The 20,116-nt window shown below is 41.8% G+C and overlaps 1 protein-coding gene across 1 annotated transcript; it reads left to right on the forward strand.

The window, feature by feature from the left end:
* The first annotated feature begins 1,020 nt into the window (after positions 1–1,020).
* chrna7a (cholinergic receptor, nicotinic, alpha 7a (neuronal)) lies at positions 1,021–19,328 on the forward strand. Its single transcript, XM_046393535.1, has 10 exons — positions 1,021–1,320; positions 4,574–4,713; positions 4,920–4,964; positions 7,973–8,082; positions 9,735–9,814; positions 13,035–13,202; positions 13,355–13,549; positions 17,203–17,289; positions 17,673–17,782; positions 18,129–19,328. The coding sequence occupies exons 1-10, from the start codon at positions 1,266–1,268 to the stop codon at positions 18,669–18,671; spliced, it is 1,533 nt and encodes a 510-aa protein (XP_046249491.1). The 5' UTR covers positions 1,021–1,265; the 3' UTR covers positions 18,672–19,328.
* The last annotated feature ends 788 nt before the right edge of the window (positions 19,329–20,116 follow it).

The following is a 20,116-nucleotide window of genomic DNA, read 5'->3' on the forward strand; positions in this document are numbered from 1 at the left end:
TTGGTATCCTCGTTTAGACACTTTATTATGTCACAAGGCGACCGCACTAAACCCAAGCAGCGTCAGACATCACAACTGACTTTTGATTGGTTGTGTGTTTTTCCTCTGATCTGTTCGTATGGTGATGTACAGCTCAGCCGGTATGCACCACCAGACCCCCACCAAACCCCCACCACACAAGGCTTCTCGGATCGTGTTTGTTACACTCTTTTTAATGCACCATACAACTTAGGCTTCAGTGTGATTGTATTGTATGACTCTGGTGCAGATAACATGCTTACTGGTTCCTGTTCCTACTGGTAGTGGATTTTGGGTTAATTTTTGTTGGATATCAGTGTTGATCTTGAATTGAATTATTGAATTATTCCCAAAGTATAGTTTTGTTTCCGCGTACTGTATTTTGTGTGTACGTATGTCTATATGGTCTTCCTATCTTCCACCATAACCTATGAATATAGGAGCCAATAAATATGTCATTAGAGCCTGATTCATGCAATCACGATCACACTGTAAACAATGGGCTGATTTATAAACTGCTACCCAAACAGTTAACAAGACCTGAGCTCAATGAGATCCGAGAGTCTGAACCACAGAGCAGTTTGGACTGCTGAGTCTCTCTGGCAGTGACGAAATACACAGCATGTGCAGTACTTATACACAGTAGGAAAAGAACACATCAACTTCTGAAACAGTTGTAGTTCTGCTCAGTGTCCAGCAGGTGTCACCTTGTTTTGCCAAAGTGAATCGATTGTGTCTCAGCACGACGCAGAACTTTCTTAACCTCCTCCTCCTATAGACCACTATGTGAAGCACAAAAAGGGGGGCGCTGTGTTAGTTTACGACTCCCTTTGGGGATCCTATAGAACCATTTAGTCAAAAATACCGGATGCACACTTAACAACATGCACATTCAGTGTACAAAAAGACATTTTTGTCCATCATACATCTTTTTATTATTGTTATTATTATTATTGCAGTAACTTAATTATTGCTTTGTTGCGTTTGTTTTCAACCACAGGCTACTCTGTTAAAGTTTAATCCTGTATCAGAGTGTCAGCCAGTGAGACAAACTGTGGGCAGAGTCTGGATGCTGCAACAAATCTCATCGCTGTCCTGCCAAACTGCAGCTATTCATTAAGACACACACACACACACACACACACACACATCATCATCATCATCATCATCACTACTCCCGCATCCCGTCCGCTTCACAGATGTACTGAGGAATCATCTTGCTCTCACTCCTCCTCGCTCGGTTCAACATGGACTTGCTGAATTTTCAGTTTTTCCTTGCAGTCACCGCCCTCACGGTGGAAGGTAGGATTTCAGCATTGGCTTTAATTGCTAATTAATGAACTCCCACAAAGCCCGGGAGAAATCTGCGTTGGCGGGAGTCTTGTTGTTGAGGTTTTTGCGCTGAGTGTGTAATTCACTATGTGTTGGACTGACAGCCTACCTGTTGTGCCAAACACCGACGTTTGGTAACCTTATCCTTCTCTGGTGATATTTCAGTTCACTTCACTAGTAAATGTAAACAAGAAGCGAAAGTTTCATTGATCTGGACTGTCCGAGCTCTTCTTTCTCCCCCACCGCCGCGCTGGACTCGGTTCGTCTTTGTGCGCGTTTCATTAAGAGTCCAGTTAAAATCAAACGTCGGTTAACGTTTGGTCAACCGACGGCGCTCCGATGGGCTGAAACGCGTGGAAAGGAAAACGAAAAGACTTGCGTTTGTCGCAGCATGAGCAGCCTGTGTGTGCATGCATTTGTGTGGACATGTGTTTCCTGTAACTAAAAAGCAAAGCAGTTTTACGCGGACACGTGCCTTACGTAAACTTTACGCAGTAATGTAATAAGTGATAAACAAGGTGCCATTTGCAGCGTGCAGTCATTACAAACTACACCAGCCTACGTTTCTCGTTTTCTCATATGGGCTCAGCGTGGTATGCAGTGTGTGACTTTGTGACAGCGTTTGTGTGTGTGTGTGTGTGTGAGAGAGAGATTGACACCAGCAGCCTGAGGGACTATTTTAACTGTTTCAGTGTGTGAATAAAGGTGTCTCTGTTTAAACCGCTCTCCTCGTTGGGACCTTTATGTGATGCAACATTGACTTCCATTTCTCTGTGAACTGCATACTGTGCTCAGTTTAGAAGTGGCTGCCATCTGTCTGCCACTGTGGCACCCGACGAGGAGCAGCTTCTTCCCTCAGTCTGCGAGACTCCTGAACGCAACATCCCGACTCCACCATATCCATATATATATATATATATATATTGTGAGTCACATAGGGACTACAACTATAATTTCAGTTTATAATCTTGTGTTAATGATAATTAAAATCTTAAAAAGGCCACCCCATGCAAATTAAAAAAAAAAATAATTCTGAGAAACACTCATCTGAAAATGACATGTAAATTCAAATCTGCTCTGAATTTTGAATGTTTTGATTGAGGCCTTTAATTTCCTGATAATCACTACCGGAGGCTCTTTGCTCTGCACTTCACAGACTTTAGTTAATTGAGTGATGCGCTGAGAGAAGTCGTGTTGTTGCGTGCACAGACATGCACATCCAAACATCTGAGCATGTCCGGCGTGCTTAAAGCTGGTGTCCGTCTCGCCAACATTATTAAAGCTGCTCAGTTTGATTACGAGGTGGAACAGCTTTGCTTCTCCCTTTTATGGAGACTCAACAACATACTGACAACATATTAGACATCTTCCCCCTTGTGGTCTGGTGACCAGTAATGCACTGGGATGGATTACAGAAACACTGTAGGACAATAACACACATTGATGTCCTCTTGCTGATCCTCATGGTGAAATCTGATTATATTGGGACTGGAAGGGGTCGGATGCACAAGGGATCCACTCATGGACAAAGACAGGCTTTCAGCTAATATTTCAGTCCTTTTATGAAAGAAATGAATGCAACAGATAACAAAGCAATGGGGAGATGCCTACAGTGAACAAGCTCTTGGCCAAATCATTGGAATAATGTGCTTCCCATAGGTGGTTTAGAATAATTGGGTTATGGCCATTAGTGAAGTGAATACAGGCTGCCAAAAAAATACTCTGTAACTCACGAGGGGAGACGAGAGTGTGTTAAAATGAGTGGTCTGATTTGAGACTGAACAGTGAAATTAATCAAGTCCAACTATTTGCTTGTCCAGGCTGCATGTGTCAACCCACCCTAAACTTAAACCTGTTTTAAAAAAACTAAAGGAAAAAAAAAAAACACCTGACCAAACATTCAGTGAAATGCAAAGTTAGTTTAAAGTGAGAGGTTTTAGCACAGTCACACAAAGACTTTTGAACCTACGTGGCCCAAGCTGGAGGTTCATCAGCATCACTCGGCATCTGAAGGGGCCCCAGCAAGCGGTGTTGAGTTATTGGGTGTAAGCTGGAGATCGAGTGGTGGTGAGCAGATGCAAGATCGGCAATGAAACGAGTGAGGAAAAAGACGGATTACAGAGGCTAAGAGGTGTGATAATGAGCCAGAAACTCAAGAGACTGAATGATGTGGGAGGCGGGAGGAGAGAGAGGACAGTTTGACTTGCAGCTTTGGCTCAGTCTCATAGTGAACTTCAGTAAACACAAAGTGATGAATTGCGCAATCACTTTAAGTCAGGGTGAATTCTTGGCTCTGGGAAGGGCAGTGTCAGTTTATCACTTCCTGTCCAGATGAGAACAGCTGTTGTATAGATTACCAGATGTTAAAGTCGACTGACTTTGGTGAGCCGAGTGAAAAGCATCTTGAAAAGTGTTGGATGGATTACCCACGAAAGCAGAGAACAGCTGTAGGTGCATTCATGTTTTTCTAACACCCTTATCTCGAGATCACAAGTGAAATGCTGCGTAACCTCGAGATAAGAAATCTGGTGTTTTCTTGGTAACGGGTTACTTTATCTCGTCAAGAAAACAAATGGCAGGTTTCCTCGAGAGAATGAGATCATTTAACAGGAGAAAATGACTTTATAAGATTGATTAGAGCGTGCCATGACATACACACACTGCTCTGCGCTTTCAAAGCAAACTGTACGAACTTTAGATGAACTTTTCCCATTTCTCCATACCGTGGAGTAGTGATTCATGGGTCGAGGTTTTTTCAGTACCCGAACCCGCACACAAACCACCAACTTTATGCATTATGGACTGAGGAGTGAGACAAGACTGGTCCTGCTGCCCTACACATTCACACTGTGCAGTCAGTAAAGACTCGACCACTAACTGTGAAGCACTGTGGCGTCCTCCTCTGTGGATTCTCTATTTTATGAGTTACAGCGCTGTTCTTGTCGCCGACTATTCAGTCACAGTTATCACTGCACTGAATCGAGTCCTTCTCTATTTATTTCTCCCCCAAAATACTGTTGCTTTTACTTCAAAAAGGAGCCTTGTCAGTTATATAAGACATGCACTGAGCTGGAGGCAGTCTCAGACAGTCATTAAGTTCAGTCTGTGTGTTTGGCATTGAAATTAAAAATGAATTTGCAATAGATGTGACTGTCTTCCTCATTTTTTTTCTGAAGCAATTATGAAGGTATATTTACTGTCCAAGTTTCTCTGTCTGCTGTAGTTTCTCTTCAAGGGGCAAACCAGCGCAGACTGTACCGTGGCTTGATGTCTCGCTACAACCCACTGGAGAGACCCGTCGCCAATGACTCTCAGGCTCTCACGGTTAAATTCGGTTTAAGCCTCATGCAGATCATGGATGTGGTATGTAAATAATGACACAGAACGCTTGCACAACTGATCTTGGTGCTAAATGGTTGGCATTGCTTAACAGACCTGAGAGGTGAAGCTCCTGTGGAAGCTCAGAGTTTTTTATTGAGTACTATGATTCCTCCTTAATGGCACTTAAGCTGAGAAATTAAGATACCTGGATCATGATAATATTAATAATCACCATCTTTTTCTAACAGGACGAGAAGAACCAGGTTTTAACGACCAACATTTGGCTGCAAATGGTAAGATTACGGTTAAACGTACACACAAACTGCATTTTACTGTTTAATACGTTTTCAATAATAAATCTATCCTTTTTCTATATCTGCTCATCCTATGAGTAGTCGCAAGATGCTGGAGTCTTTCTGAGTACGCACTGAGGGGAAGGTTACACGTTATGCTTTGGTGGTTTTTCTGGGCTTATGAGCCAGACTATGTCTTGACTGTGAATTCCTGGAATCCAACAAGGGTGGCAAGACTTCAGGTAGTGCGACAGATGATCCTGCCAAGAACACAACTTTTCAGTTTTACACCTCTGATTATACAAGATAAAACAAACAAGATACGATGTGACAATTAGGGCACTGGATTATGTTACCTTTGGATGGAGCGAGGCAAGCTGTTTACTCCCTTTTCCAGTCATTATGCTAAGCTAAGCTAACCAGCTGAGACTGGGTTATGATCTTCTCATCCAGCTTTAGTCAAGAAAGTGAAAGTATTTCCACCTAAATGTAACTCATTACTAATGTAATCTAACTTTAAATGCATAGTCTGCTTGTCTTACAGTCCTGTTGATTGCATGTAGTGGTACCCAGTCTTCATTTTTATCTTCCCCCGGAGCAACATACCGGTTTCTCCTCCATGCACTGAGATGAGGTGCATGACCGCAGATGTTTTATCGCAGCCTGTACATTGTCTGACAACGTACTTCTGCTGCTGCACCGTCAGCAAGCTGCATCAGGGCTGCGTGGTCTGTTTTAAATCACTCTTGTGGAATCACAGTCTCACTCAATCTCTCTCTGTCTCTCTCTACACCCTGCAAAATCGACTTGGGTGCTCGTATGGTAGCTCAGGCAGCGTCCACAGGATCTACCATCCGTTAGTGTCAGTCTGAGATATGTTTGCTTAGTCTGCCTGTGTGGAGTCCATGGAGGAAAGTTTAAAGGTCCCAAACATGTCTTCATCTCCAAAAGTCACTTTGAGACACAGGAGGTGAATCATAAGATTTTTAACTGCCTCTGGATAGTCTTGGAATGAACTACGTTTAAATGCACAACCGTGTGACATATTGCACAATGATGCGAATAATTGAGTGGCTCCGGTTTTGGTTTTAGGCACCACGATTGTGCTTTGTTAGGGACAGCTGTGTGGTTGACGGCAATGACAAACTACTGTGCAGTATTTTAGTTTTATCTATGACACTTTATTATTACCGCGGTGCCTTCTCCTGAGGCTGCCGGTGGGTTTCATTAAAAGTGGCTTCTTGGAATAGTTTTGAAAAATGTGCTTTCTTGCCAAGAGTTTGACAAGACGACTGATACCACTCTCATATTTATCTGTTAAATATGGGAAAACAGCTGGTCAGGAGCCATCGAGCTTGATTCTCTCTGAACATCACAGGCCCAGGTTAGCTGGTGGTGTGAAGGTAACTAAAATCCACCTAAACTCACTATTACATTATATGACATATTTTATCTCGTTTGTTTAATCAAGATAAAAACTGTTTCTCTTTGTTTGTTTCACGTTTACGATAAGATCTTCTTACCTAATTCTTGGCAAGAAAGCAAATAAGCATATTTTCTCACATGTCAAAATATTACTTGTCACCATTCAAAAAAAAAAAAAAGCCATGACAGAAGCAGACAGAAATATTGAAATTAGTGAATGAGATCAGTATTTTTATTAAATTAAAAGCAGTAAATTGGTGATGATGACACGAGTCAATGGAAATAGACTTTGTTATGAATCTACCATCTACCCTCCGTCAGCATGTTGCACTCAGCCTTTATTAGCGACTGACCTTTATATTTGTTCATGCCGGCCACAGCCTTTATTTGAAAGCCACAATGGGTTGAATTAATTAAAAATGAATTACAGATAAGACGAGGGCGGAAAAAACTCATTAAAGGCCATTTCATAAGGGTATTAAAAAAAGAAATCAAGATGTTGGCCTGGATGGATTTTGTGATTCTTCAGATAAGTCAGACGGGGTGAAAGACTTCACACCTTTCAACTCCTGTTTTCATTCACACAAACGGTGTCGTGCCATTTTCAATAATAACTATTATCAGTATACCTGGAAAGCATGTCAGCCACTGAGTGTGTTTTAACAAAATAGCTCTCGGTTCTATGTGAGTCATTCCAGCTGACTACGGGTGAGAGGCGGGGTTCACCCTGGACTGCTCGCCTGTCAGTCGCAGGGCCAACACACAAAGACAGACAACCACACACACACACACCCCGGGACCACATAGAGCAGCCAGTTAATGTAACGTGCATGTTTTTGGGATTATGGGAGGAAGCTGGAGGACCACCACCCACGCAGGCACAGGGAGAACATGCAGACTCCACACTGAAGGGCTCAGACCGGGATTCAAACCTGGAACCCTCTTGCTATGAGGCGACAGTGCTAACCACTGCATCATAAAAAAATTGCCTCTAGTGCCTTAAGCAGGTTGACATTTTCGGCTCAAAGCGAAATGTCTTAACAGCTGCAGGATGGATTGTCATGACATTTCCTTCAAACATTCATGTCCCCCCTCAGGGTGATTTGGAATAACTTTGGTGATCCCTTGACTTTTTGTCCTCTAGTGTTCAATGATTCATTTTATGACCAAACTTTGTATCAGTGCTAATTAGCAAACGTCGGCATACTAACGCACTAAAGAAAGATGTCGAACACACCGTCTAGATGTCATCGCAGAGCTGCTCTGTGGCTGTCGATGAGCGTCTCTTCACTGCACTGCCAAAAGAAAGACGTGACTTCTTATTATCTTCTCTGCTCCAGCCTGGAATTACAATAATGTGTGTGAGCGTCAGCTGATAAACAGTTGCTGCCACATACATTCATATCACCTGTTATTGTAACTGTCACTGCCACTGAAAAAAAAAACAAAACATGCTGAAACCCAGCTTGAGCTTACAAACAAGGTTTACCGAAGTGGAAACGCGGAGCCCCACACAGGTTTAAAGGATATGTTAAAAAATATGTATGTGAAATATAAAAAATGCATTTTTTTGTATCCCACAGTACTGGAATGATTATTACCTCCAGTGGAATGAATCAGAGTATCCAGGTGTGACCAGTGTGAGATTTCCTGACCATCTCATTTGGAAGCCAGACATTCTGCTGTATAACAGGTAGGTAAGGACGGCTCTGCTGGGTGCTACAGTGTGCAGTAATTGGATATGCGTGGTGTCAGAGTCAGTATGCATGCATTGTCCTCTGCACAATACAGTGGTGGTGGAGGGGGGGGGCATTGAGACAGCACAGATCTGATCTGACTTTGCAGAAGGAATAATTTTGTATTGGCTCAATGATCTTGTGCTTGAAAAAAAAAAAAGCTGTTAAGCAAAAAGAGCCTCACCGCTGCAGACAGACTCATCCATATGTGACATGTATGAGTGATTTAAGAGATGCTGATTTTAGCATTTTATATATAAACTAAATTTCACACCTGTTTGACTTTACAATTAAATGCCTTGTAAATGGATTTGAATATGTTAGCGAGCTGAGGTGATTTCTGGCAGCCGGATTTGATTTTGTATTTTTTGTATTTTTGCTCTCTGATGACCTTTCTGGGGGGAATGAAACTTGCCCACAAATGGAGCAGAGCAGGTGTAGGCTTAGTTATCCCCTCTAAGTGCGCTCATTTGACTGAATGATCTAACTACTTTATTTCTTTAGAGAAAAACAAGTGGACAATCATTTTTAGCTCTCCTCCTAGTGAAATATTCAGGCTGCTTAATTTGTTTTAGTGAGGTCTGAAATGCATCAGACATTATGTTGTCACGGGACGAGTCAGGATGTCCCGCAGAGACTCTCAAGCATAAAAATAAAATCTAAGAAACACCACAATACAAGCTTAAACCTCTTTTCATACTGCTCATTTTGAAAGCTAAGCATTTATATCTGGTAGAAGCCTGAAAGATTAATATGCATGTTTATTTGTTTGTTTGTTCTTTGTTAAATTTGACAAAACAGTGAAAGATTAATCAGAAATGTTTCTGTGAGTGAAGCTGTGCCGCACTGATACAGCTCATCCTGTTTGGTAAGCTGCTCTTCAGGCAGGAGAACACTTCAAGGTTAGTGGTGCTTCTGCAGTTAAAATGTATGCAGCGCAGTTTAGATGAGCGCGTCGGGGCAATAAATCATTTAGACAAAAGAATAAACTTGTACAGAAAAAGACGAGAGAAGCAGCATTTTATCATATGTCCCTGATGGAAAATGCTTTAGAGATCACCATTAATCAATCTTTAAAAAGAAAAAACCTCTGAACAAATCACATTAGAGCCACTCTGCTCTCCCAACGGCTAATGAGGGAGCACTGCAAAAGCATTGTTCTTCATCTGTCATGGTACCTCTGAGCAAAGCCTCGATATGAGACTCTTTGAATTAGTGTTTTTTTTTCCTTTTTCAAGCAACTCTTTCAACTTCAGCTCAGCCAAGCTTCGACCTCTGGGGAGTTCATTTGGAGCAAGGGCATTATGGGTAACGGGGGAGAATGAGGGTAACCACTGAATAACCGTCTCGAGGGAAATGTTGCGTCAGTTGTTACCCCTCGTGTGTTGTGTACCTGCTGCCATAATGAGTTAGAGAAATATTTGTATTTTTCCCACCGTATCCGTTCTGTTTTGTGGCTCCTCAAAATTCATGTTACACCCTTGTAATTAGCAGCAGTTCACGTAAAGGTTGTATCGGCTTATGAATTTATTAAGTTTTCCATCGAAGCCGTGATTTGGTTACAGATAACTCTGCAGTAAATACTGATGAAGCTCCATGTTGTCCACAGCGCCGATGAAAGGTTCGACGCTACTTTCCACACCAACATTTTGGTCGACTCTTCAGGCTCTTGTTCCTACTTACCTCCAGGTAAGCGACATAACCTCTGTCAGCCCTCACGCTTCAGCATCACACAGATGGAGTTGTCAGATGTTGGATCATTGTTCCTTTACTCTGCTATTTTTTGCTATATTATTTACTATAATATTTCATAAGTACATAAGTACTACTTGCTTTGGGAAACACCTGAAACACAAAGATAAACTTGCACATGTGCAGCAATGTAAAGACATTCTTTGACGTTTCTCTGCTGGACTGATGAAGTCCCCGGGTTTAGTTGGATGGCAAGAAATACAAATTCACAGCTATTTGTACGAAGAATGTCAGATATGATGGCGGTGGCCTCTCGCCATGTGACAGTACAACTGAAGTTATTCCTATTTTCTTCTGGAAACTGCATGTCATGTGTTCTCCTTTGAGAAAAATCGAAATTCAAAAGAGAGAAATGTACATTTTTATTTCTTTTTTTAATGTCATGATGACGCCTGCTATTTATTGCATTAGTTCAGCGGTACAGGGTTAGTTCTCTGTCTGCATAGATGGAGACCTTGGCATCCATACAGCCAATCAGATTGCCTCATTTTAAACCACATTTACACAAAGCAGTAACAGTTACACTGACTAACATCCGGACAGCAGCCTGCGACACGACGCGAGAGCCACAGACTCTGAACAAAAACCCACAAGAAGCTTCCTTCTCATCCTTCCATCTCCCATATGAACTAAATTAAGTATATTTGTATACACTGTGGCAGTACTGCACTAGAAATATGTGCAACACCCAGAACCTGGAAGCCCTTTATGTCAAAACGCCTTCTTTAGAATGATAACCATGCGATCAAGATGCTTTCTTAACTTCCTGGCTCAAGCATCCTAACCTCCTAATTTTTCCTTTTATAGCTGTCATAAAAAACGTGCGCCCAATGTTACATTAATGAAAACACACCAGCTTTCAGATTACAGTAACTATTATGAGCTATCATTATTGTATTGTGACTTAATGATATGCAAATATTATCAGACTACAGTCGGTAGCTGCCAGTCTTTGGCGGTCTGAGTCATCTTTTTTAAAAACTTAAATAAATCTAATAAGTTTATTGAAAGGAGCTTTTTGTTCCTGACACAAACACATTTGTCAAACAGTTTCCTTGAAAAATACAGACTGCATTTTTGTTTTATGAAAAATCAAACTATTATGCTGTATAAATATGATAAATTGTGAAAATATTTTTGCTGTATTTTCTTTTGGGGATTTCTGCTACGGGTTAGTAAGACAACAACAGCTTTCATAAAGAGCCCGAGAAGCTTTGAACTCCCTGAAGCTATTATGAAAATCCCAAGGTTTTTTTTTTTTAGCATCCACAAGGGTTTGGTTTTATGATATTAGATGGAGGTCTTGACAGGAATCCAAAACAAAAGTCACTCCACTGACACTTTCATTCAGGTTGTTTTTTGACCTAAATGAATAGTTTGAAATTGGTTGGATAAGAAGAAGCTCCAGCCAGCAGTTGCTTAGCTAGCTTAGCATAAAAACAGGAAAACAGGTGAAACAGCTCGTCTTGTTTTGTGCAGAGGTTAAAAAAGTCTGCACCTCTGACGCCAACTAGTTAACACATTTTATCTCGTTTATCTCGCTCGTTTGCTTAATCTGTGGAAAACCAGAGCGTAAACACAGCAAGTTGTGGATTTCTGGTGTTAGCAGTGAGAACAGTGACTTCTTGTTTTCACTTGGGATTTTGCAGTCTTTTCCACTCTTCATTCCATAAGCTAAGCTAACTTGGTGCTGGCTACGGCTTCATATTTGACAGGCTCACAGAGTGGCATTGATCTTGTCATGTGTCTCCTGGGAAGCAAGTGTATCTCAACAAAACCTCAAACTGTTGCTATAATCTTTTTGTGTTTCATCCTAGTAACAGTAATTCGGATAGATAGATATACTTTATTGATCTCAGGCTGGCAAATTACAGTGCAGCAGCAGCAGCAATACACACAATAAGCTATCCAAAATGTTAAAAATAACAATATAAAATATATATACAAGGCAATATAAAAACATCTATATACAACACATAAACAATGTAATGTTGTGCAAAATAAAGTAGAATGTAAGGTGCAATGAACGAGTGAGTAAAACACATAAAGTGCGTAGTGACTGTATGTTAGGACCAGAGTTTAGCTGTTATTGAACAGTGTGATGGCATGTGGCGGGAAAGATTTCCTGACAGATAACGTCACCACGTGGCTCCGTCACTGCCACAGTGTGCCAGAGATGCTTCGAGAAGTGATGCACTCCTCCTAATCGAGCCCTTACTGACCCACTTCTGGACAATGTGCGGTCTTGAAAGATCTATGACACTTTGTGTAAAACCATTTGCGCACACACACACACACACACATACAAAGCAGAAGGACCTCCTGCCACAACGGCTGATTACTGCTCTCCCTGGCAGGCTCTTTTGCTGGCCTGCCTTGCCTCAGCATCTTAATCAATAGCTCCATTGCTGAGCTCCATCTGGATTGATTGCCTCTGTCACAAGCAAATTGCCTCTCAACTTTGTTCCAAATGAACCTTCATTGAATGCCATATTGGTGCAAAATAATCATTCACCACTTGAGCGCAACAAAAGTACTGCATTAAATTAGTAAAACTGTATGCAGATTTGACCTAGATGGATGTTCCAAATGATTTGAGTTTCCTGATAACTCGTCTTTGTCACCGATTGGTTCACTGCAGTAAACAGAAGTCCATTTGTCTGCTCCCCATCTCTACTCAATCCCTGCTGAGGTTTATTATCTTCATGACGCTGAGAGAGAGAGAGAGAGAGACAGAGAGAGAGGGGAGAGACCTTGTTTACTGCTGATGTCTCGTATCTTTCTTAAAAATGGATGGAAATTAGTTTCCTGCCTGCCTCTCCTGAAGGATCACTGGTCACCTTCATCTCATTGTCATATTGGATTTTTTTTTTGTGTGTGTGTTTGTTGGGATGGATGGCACTTGGACCCCACATCCTGTCAGAGTAAAACCTTTCTTGCAGCCTCTCTGGCTATAGGACGCTGTCATTACTCTTTTTAATTTCACCTCTTCCTTCATTCCAGAGTAATTGAATATGCTCTCCATCACAGCTCGAAATATCACTCGGTCCTTTTCCGTCTCTCCTTTCAGTAGCCTTCTCCGGGCGTAGCACAGTGCAAATCAAAGCAGGTCTTTCTGTGATTTGTTTCAGTGTTTTCACATTTCTCACCGCAACAGGGATCTTCAAGAGCACCTGCCACATTGATGTGCGCTGGTTCCCCTTTGATGTGCAGAGATGTGACCTGAAGTTTGGCTCGTGGACGTATGGGGGCTGGTCTCTGGACTTAGAGATGATGGAGGCAGATATCACCGGCTACATCGCCAACGGAGAGTGGGATCTTGTCGGTAAGAGGGACGTGTGGCCTGTGATGTGCAGAGAGGCGATAATCAGTACAAGCACACGTGTTTGCTGCTCTGTGTCAGTGAAATGATACATTTCACCATAACTCTTCACTTCCTCGCTGCTAGAGTGGATTGCGTTTTGTTTTGCCTCACAGAGGTTCCTGGACAGAAGAACCAGCGTTCCTACGAGTGCTGTGAGGAGACGTATCCGGACGTCACCTTCACCGTGGTGATGCGGAGACGGACCCTCTACTATGGCCTCAACCTGCTCATCCCGTGTGTCCTGATCTCCACTCTGGCCCTGCTCGTCTTCCTCCTGCCTGCTGACTCTGGGGAGAAGATCTCACTTGGTTAAGAACACACACACACACATAGAAAAATAGTGTACACACATGTCTGGTCCTGGTTCATTGCAGAAGCAAAAAGCAGTGCCTTCATGATTATGGCTAAGCAACATACTGTAGTTATATCAAGTTTTAAAGAAGTGCAACACATTTTCATTGTGTGGGATAGTGCTGAAATAGCAACGTCAACGTCCGTGAGACCGGTTCATGAGAAAAAAACATCCCTCAGTGATCCGTGCAGTTACCCCTTAAACTTCATTTATAAGGTGTCAGCAGGTTTCTGAGATATCTATCTATATCTATTCATCCATCCATCCATCTGTCAAATAGGTCGGTGTTGCTGACGCCAAAAGAACTGAACCCCGATGCAGAGTGTGTGACAAGGCAAGACAGAACAAAGATCCTGGCATAAAGACAGTGTAAAAAACACTCTGACACAGGTGACTGGGAACACGTGGACTAAATAGACAAGACAGCGAGACACAGGTGACATTAGGAGGGAGAAGGCAATCAGGAAAACCAAAAGCAAAGCTACATGAAAACGGGACACACAGGGGAACTGACACCTTCAAAATAAAACAGGACATGACAAAAACCTTGAACATAATACATGAAACACAAGACACACATGGAACATGACACAAGGACTCAAAAAACCAAAAGACAGAGAACCAGGGCGTGACACCATCCATCTATCTAACCTCCACGGTGGAGGTAATAATGAAGTCCAGTACAAGACCACCACAAAGTACAGCCTCGACATGTTCCACAGAGCTGAGACAGCACAGAAGCAAACTAAAACACTCCCCTTAAGAGAACCAGAACACTTTAACAATATAGTATTTATGGCAGAACTTTTGTATTGTACTTTATTACATTGTACTTTGTTACTTCAACGACAACTGGAACTAAACATGGGCTACTCGGTTGGAAACAGACAAAAACTATTCCCTGGGAACGGCTGTGGTTTGCAGGAAATACAGACAAATGCAACAACAGACAAAATAACGGACAGTAAAACACAGTAGTATGACAAAGAATGAAGACTTGGTACTTCAGAAAGTACCAGCGAGTATGCATACTTTACTTGTCCTATAAGAGGATTTCAACTGTAAATTGAGTTTGACTGCCTGCCCTTCTGCACGTCGCTGACCTTCACTTTTCACTCAACATTTGATCATCGCAAACAAATGTATAGCAGTTCAGCTTATTTGACATGTTTGTCCGGCTCTGCTCTAAACACAGAAGAGGTCGAATCCCGACGTAACGCGAATGCACGAGACTTGATGTGTGATCTGCATGTGTTTTCTTCTTACTGTTCTTTATTGAATGTTTGTGTCACCTTTGCCACAGGAGTGACACCCTGACAAATCAGTGCTGTTCAAAAGAGCAGCACAGTTCAAAGAATACATCTGAAAAATAATGAGATCACAATCATATTAAGCCTTTTACTTCTCAAGAGGTTTCTGTTATTCTTCACTTTTTCATCATCTACAATACATTAATGTCCTAGTGCGTTCTTCTCCTGGGTAATCAGTCACTCTGTTCAAAAGAATGTTTTTTTTCCATGAATCCACTTCCTCTGTGGCATATCAAAGTGATCTGATAATCAGCACTGACTTAACTGTCAGTGGGCCGAGAAAGCAGTTTAATCTTATCTCTGCTGTCACCGTTGACTCGAATGCTTCAGCCCATTTCGTGCATAAATTAAACAGACTCGGTGTAGAGAGTATCTGCAGGTGGGTGGCGGTGGAGGTGTGCGTGTGTGTGTGTGTGTGTGCGAGCGAGCGAGCACGGAGGCGTTGATTTACGCAGTTTGTGCCTTCTTCATCATTAGAGTCCTGCGTCCAGCTGGATTCCTTCATTAGCCAAACTGTGCTTTGGAGCCAGATGTATGGGCTCATGTGTGGGTTTGTCATGTGTGCGTTAATCCCGATGCCGTCATGGCTCAGAGAGGAAATAAGACACGAGAACTGCTCATGTGGCATGTGATATGCTGTTATGTAGATCTTAATGCTTAAAGGGGTTTTAACACGCTGTAGTTCACAGCACGCAGCAGACAACACAAAGTCGGTTTATCAACTCGGCCACTCGTCGACGTTATTATTTGAGAATGGTGAGCCCTCATTGAGAGTTGTGCTTTTGAGGCACCATACATTCCCAGGTTTAATTTCAATGTTGTCATGAGAATTATGATTTGTAAAAAGCGCTAGTGGATCAACAGGAATTTTATAGTCTGTAGACAGTCTCTGCATTTTGCATTTCTGTTTTTCTATCGGAGCTGCAAAGGTTTCTTTATATTACAGAAGATTCATTAGCAATACTGTGTTTAATTTTATTCGTAGTTCATTCAAACCACAAAGAAAAAAAAAACATATTTTCCCTTGAGGCATCTAGCTATGCATGTAGTTAAATGTTATTTGCATGCATCACTTTACAGTGCAGGGGAATGGAGTTCAGTTTGTGCTGCTGTAAGCATTTAAAAATCACGTTAGTTCCTAATAGAGACCGAAAGACAGTGGATTTTAAAGGCCAAAATAATTCTGATAGTTTGGTTTGATAGTTTTTGAGCCATTATATCTCTCCCGTCACTGATTTCAGCTGAGAAGCCTGACTGAGGAAACAAAGTGCATTCTTTCCAGAAAGGTGATTCTTCGTATAGGATGTCAGCCTCACTGAAGACTTGCTTGTGACGGCAGAGGACGGCTCGTTAGCCACCAGCCACCGGCCACTAAAAACACTGTTTCTCAAAAGACAAGTTGCTTTTGACCTATGCAGATGTAATTCTTAAATGCTTTGGGCAGGCAGCCTCTGCTGTTGATGGCAAAAATCTAAAAATTCAACTCTTTGCATTGCTAAAAACAACAGTAGAAAATGCTGTATGCTTATTATAGTTGCCAATGTAATTCTCTTTAAAATACAGTATTAAAATGAGGCGGTCATTCGAAACTCAGGTTCCTCCTTGTTGCACAGATATAAGAAACAGCATGAATATTAGCATGCATGCAGTTAAGCAAAATGTGATTCTTAATCCTGCTGAGACTTTCAGCCTTCCAGTAAGACAGCAAGAGCCAGTGGCTTAGCAGTGTGAGTTAGTAACAAGTCCAACTGTAACGTGTGCTCGCTGCTTTCATATTAAGGTGCGTGTTTGTCTTTCTCTGCCTGTACCTCCTCGGCTGATGCATTGAGTGACTGTGACTCATTATAAACGTCAGCAGCTCCTCTGCAATTCTGATTTGGGGGATTTCCCTTCACATTTGGTTACAGTGCAGTTCCAAATTATGGAAGAGTAGCATAAAATTTGAAACGAGGCCGAATTTGCATAATAATATAAGGCGTCACAAATTCATAGAATGAACTGGAGGTCTTAAGCAAAACAGGAACAAAATGAACAGAATAGAATGAGGCAATGACATTTCATAATGCTAAATAGAAACAGAAATAGCCCACTTGATCTTGCATATTATACAAAGTGGTTTCTAAGGATGGAAAAGTGTGTTTGAATGCATCTTTTTTTTGTCGTAAAACTTATGCAAACTTGTGGCACATTCCAACATCAAAGGATCACGTGGTCCTTTCGTAACTGTGATCTGAATACTTCTCATTACGTTTCAGCTTTGTTGTGAAGAGCTAACCGAGATTTGGTCGTCCTTCCTCAGGCATTACGGTCCTGCTCTCCCTGACGGTCTTTATGCTGCTGGTTGCAGAGATTATGCCTCCCACATCAGACTCTGTGCCTTTAATAGGTAAGCCAGGCTGAAGTTAAAAGCAGACGCCATGGATGTCAGCTGCTCTCAGTGGAGAAGACTGGGCTGAAAATGTGTTTAGTCATTTTTCATCAAGAGCCCCCTTAAATCACAATGTAACTAAGCTTAAGCACCCGTCCGATATTTAGATTATTATTTATTTAGACATCTGAGTCACCATATTTAAAAATTGAAATTAAGAAGACACATAAAGTGAGTTGTGTGCTTAAGGCAAGAAGGCAGTTTTGCTCTCTTGGACTGTGAGATTTTCCTCAAACTGAAACCTTTTACTTTATCCTCATTTTCTCCTGTAATGTTGCCTTTACTGCATGACGACTTCCTGTGTCCATTCTCACCATAGCGTCTATTTGCTCTTCACCCAGCTGAGTACTTTGCCACGACCATGGTCATTGTTGGCCTGTCAGTAATTACTACGGTTCTGGTCTTGCGATATCACCACCATGATCCTCATGGAGGCAAGATGCCCAAGTGGGTGAGTGTAATTTCATATTACACCATTGTCTGTAATATATACTGTGATCCTGTGAACACCACTTCAGTCATTTGCCTCTGGCCTCCGATTAGGTTATGGTCACGCCTTCCACTGGTGTTCAAATAGTTGGACAGTCACAAAAATCTGATATACACACACAGACGTCAGACGACATCTGTTGATTGCTGGTGCCAGCTTTTTGTTTTGCAAAAAATCCTTGAGGTAGCATAAACTTATTAGACTTTAAGGTGAAGAACTGGCTGTATGCTCTTTGGTGTAAGTATCATTCAAAGTTTGATTTAAAGTTAACATTCATTTATTTTCTTTTTTGTGTGTGATCCCACAGACCCGTGTGGTCCTACTGAACTGGTGTGCCTGGTTCCTGCGTATGAAGCGCCCAGGTGAGGAGCGAGTGCGTTCGGCTTGTCACAACAAGGCTCCACGGACCAGCCTGACTAGCGTGGAGCTGAATGCTAGCGCCCCAGCCTCCCAGTCCACCAACGGCAACGTGCTTTATGTTGGCGTCCGTGGCATGGAGAGCATTCACTACTCCACAGCTGCCACCGCGCCCGGCTCCGGCGTCCTCTGTGGACGCCTGGCCGGACGAGCAGGTGAGGACGAGATGCTGCTCCCCACGGGTCACAGCTCCTCAGTGGGAAGCGTGGAACCAGAGCTTGCCAAGATCCTGGACGAGGTGCGCTATATTTCCAAACGCTTCCGGGACCAAGACCAGGATGAGTCCGTGTGCAGTGAGTGGAAATTTGCTGCGTCTGTTATCGACAGGCTTTGTCTCATGGCTTTCTCACTCTTCACCATCCTCTGCACCATTGGGATTCTCATGTCAGCACCCAACTTCTTAGAGGCCATTTCCAAAGATTTTTTCAACTGAGGACTTTATCAGGATATAAATGCTTCTACAAAAACGATAACCTCTAACAATCACTCTCAACTCACTCCCCGACTCATGGGGAGGTAATTTGCATCCAGTCTGCTGGTGTGAGGCAGTTAAATTGAAGGCGGTGAAAATTAGCAGATTCTTCCTTTTGATATTACACAGCCGAATGGCATACTAAAGGAAAACAATTTCATCCTCTTCTGCTGTTTTAAAATGACTAATACTGCAAAGGGTTGTAACTGTGGTTTGTTATTTGATGTTATCCATGTATTATTGTTCATTACATTTTATCTATTAAATAATCCAAACTAAACTCTTTTCCATATGCTTAAGAACATAAGAGCAACAGTGTATTTAAATGAAGCTGTTGTGTCACATGCATACTCATATATCCAAAACAGTTATGTGGTGTTGTAAAACCTTGTATGAACACAAATTATTGTATTTGTTACTGTCATAAGCATAACCAATCACCTCAATTTATCAATCTTCTATCTATCTTCTATCAGTGTTTCTTACTTATTTTTATTGTAGCATTTGTGATACGACATCAGAATAGTTGTGCCAGTTGATTTAAATGTATGTTGTTTTTGTCCTTGTCCAGTCAACAGCTGTAACTTTGATGTTTCACTAATAAATGAATTTCTTCTATTTGCCGTATAGAACTTTATTTTGTAATGTAAGCACATGCCTCCACTCCATCTACATTTTCTCACTTAGACCACATTATAAAAACCTTGAAACTCTTCTGCATTTAATAGCACCATCAAACTGAAACGGGCAGTAAAACAAACAGAAGGATACAGCGTGCTTTCCGACATCCAGTCATCAAAAGTACCTAAAAGTATGTAAGTCCTGCAGTACTGTGTGTAAGATGATGAATCATTGGTTTGCCTAAGTCTAAGAGACTGAATGAAAAATGACATTGACCAGTCATTTGTTCATTGTCTCTTATCAAACTTTATTAAATTCTACATTCCATTAAAATTAGTTTTGGAAAATATTATATAGAGAAAAGAATGCATCTGAGGTTTACAAATCAATTTTGCATCACTTTGCCAGTTTCATAAATGTGAAAACTGCCTTTGAGTGACTTGGATTTGGATTTAGTCTCCAGCTAAAGAGGGTCTTTAGCAGTCTATACCCTCTCTGTCAGTACGGTCAGACCTGGACCCCATCGGATAATATGAAGAAGAAAAAAGTTATCAACTTCCACAAAAAGATCAAGATGGAAGCTTCTGACCTGCAGTGAGGAAACTCAACCAACCAGCACAATTACACCTGCACCGAAAAAAGAGCCAAAAGTTGTATTAAGTTAAGCTGTAGTTCAGTTTAACTAAAAATAGAAGTGACAAAATCAGGATTCAGTGGGAGGAACCTTAATCAAACGCACTGGTTGATTCAGGACGGGATTGTGTGCGGTTACGCAGTGTGCGCCT

The sequence above is a fragment of the Scatophagus argus genome, chromosome 1 (assembly GCF_020382885.2).
Source record: "Scatophagus argus isolate fScaArg1 chromosome 1, fScaArg1.pri, whole genome shotgun sequence".
Taxonomy (NCBI): Eukaryota; Metazoa; Chordata; class Actinopteri; family Scatophagidae; genus Scatophagus; species Scatophagus argus.

Bases quoted from the DNA above. Each gene is read 5' to 3' on its own strand.
- chrna7a (XM_046393535.1), top strand. From the start codon at position 1,266: ATGGACTTGCTGAATTTTCAGTTTTTCCTTGCAGTCACCGCCCTCACG. The intron at 1,321-4,573 runs GTAGGATTTCAG...TGTCTGCTGTAG, and splicing joins CACCGCCCTCACGGTGGAAG to TTTCTCTTCAAGGGGCAAAC. The intron at 8,083-9,734 runs GTAGGTAAGGAC...TGTTGTCCACAG, and splicing joins GACATTCTGCTGTATAACAG to CGCCGATGAAAGGTTCGACG.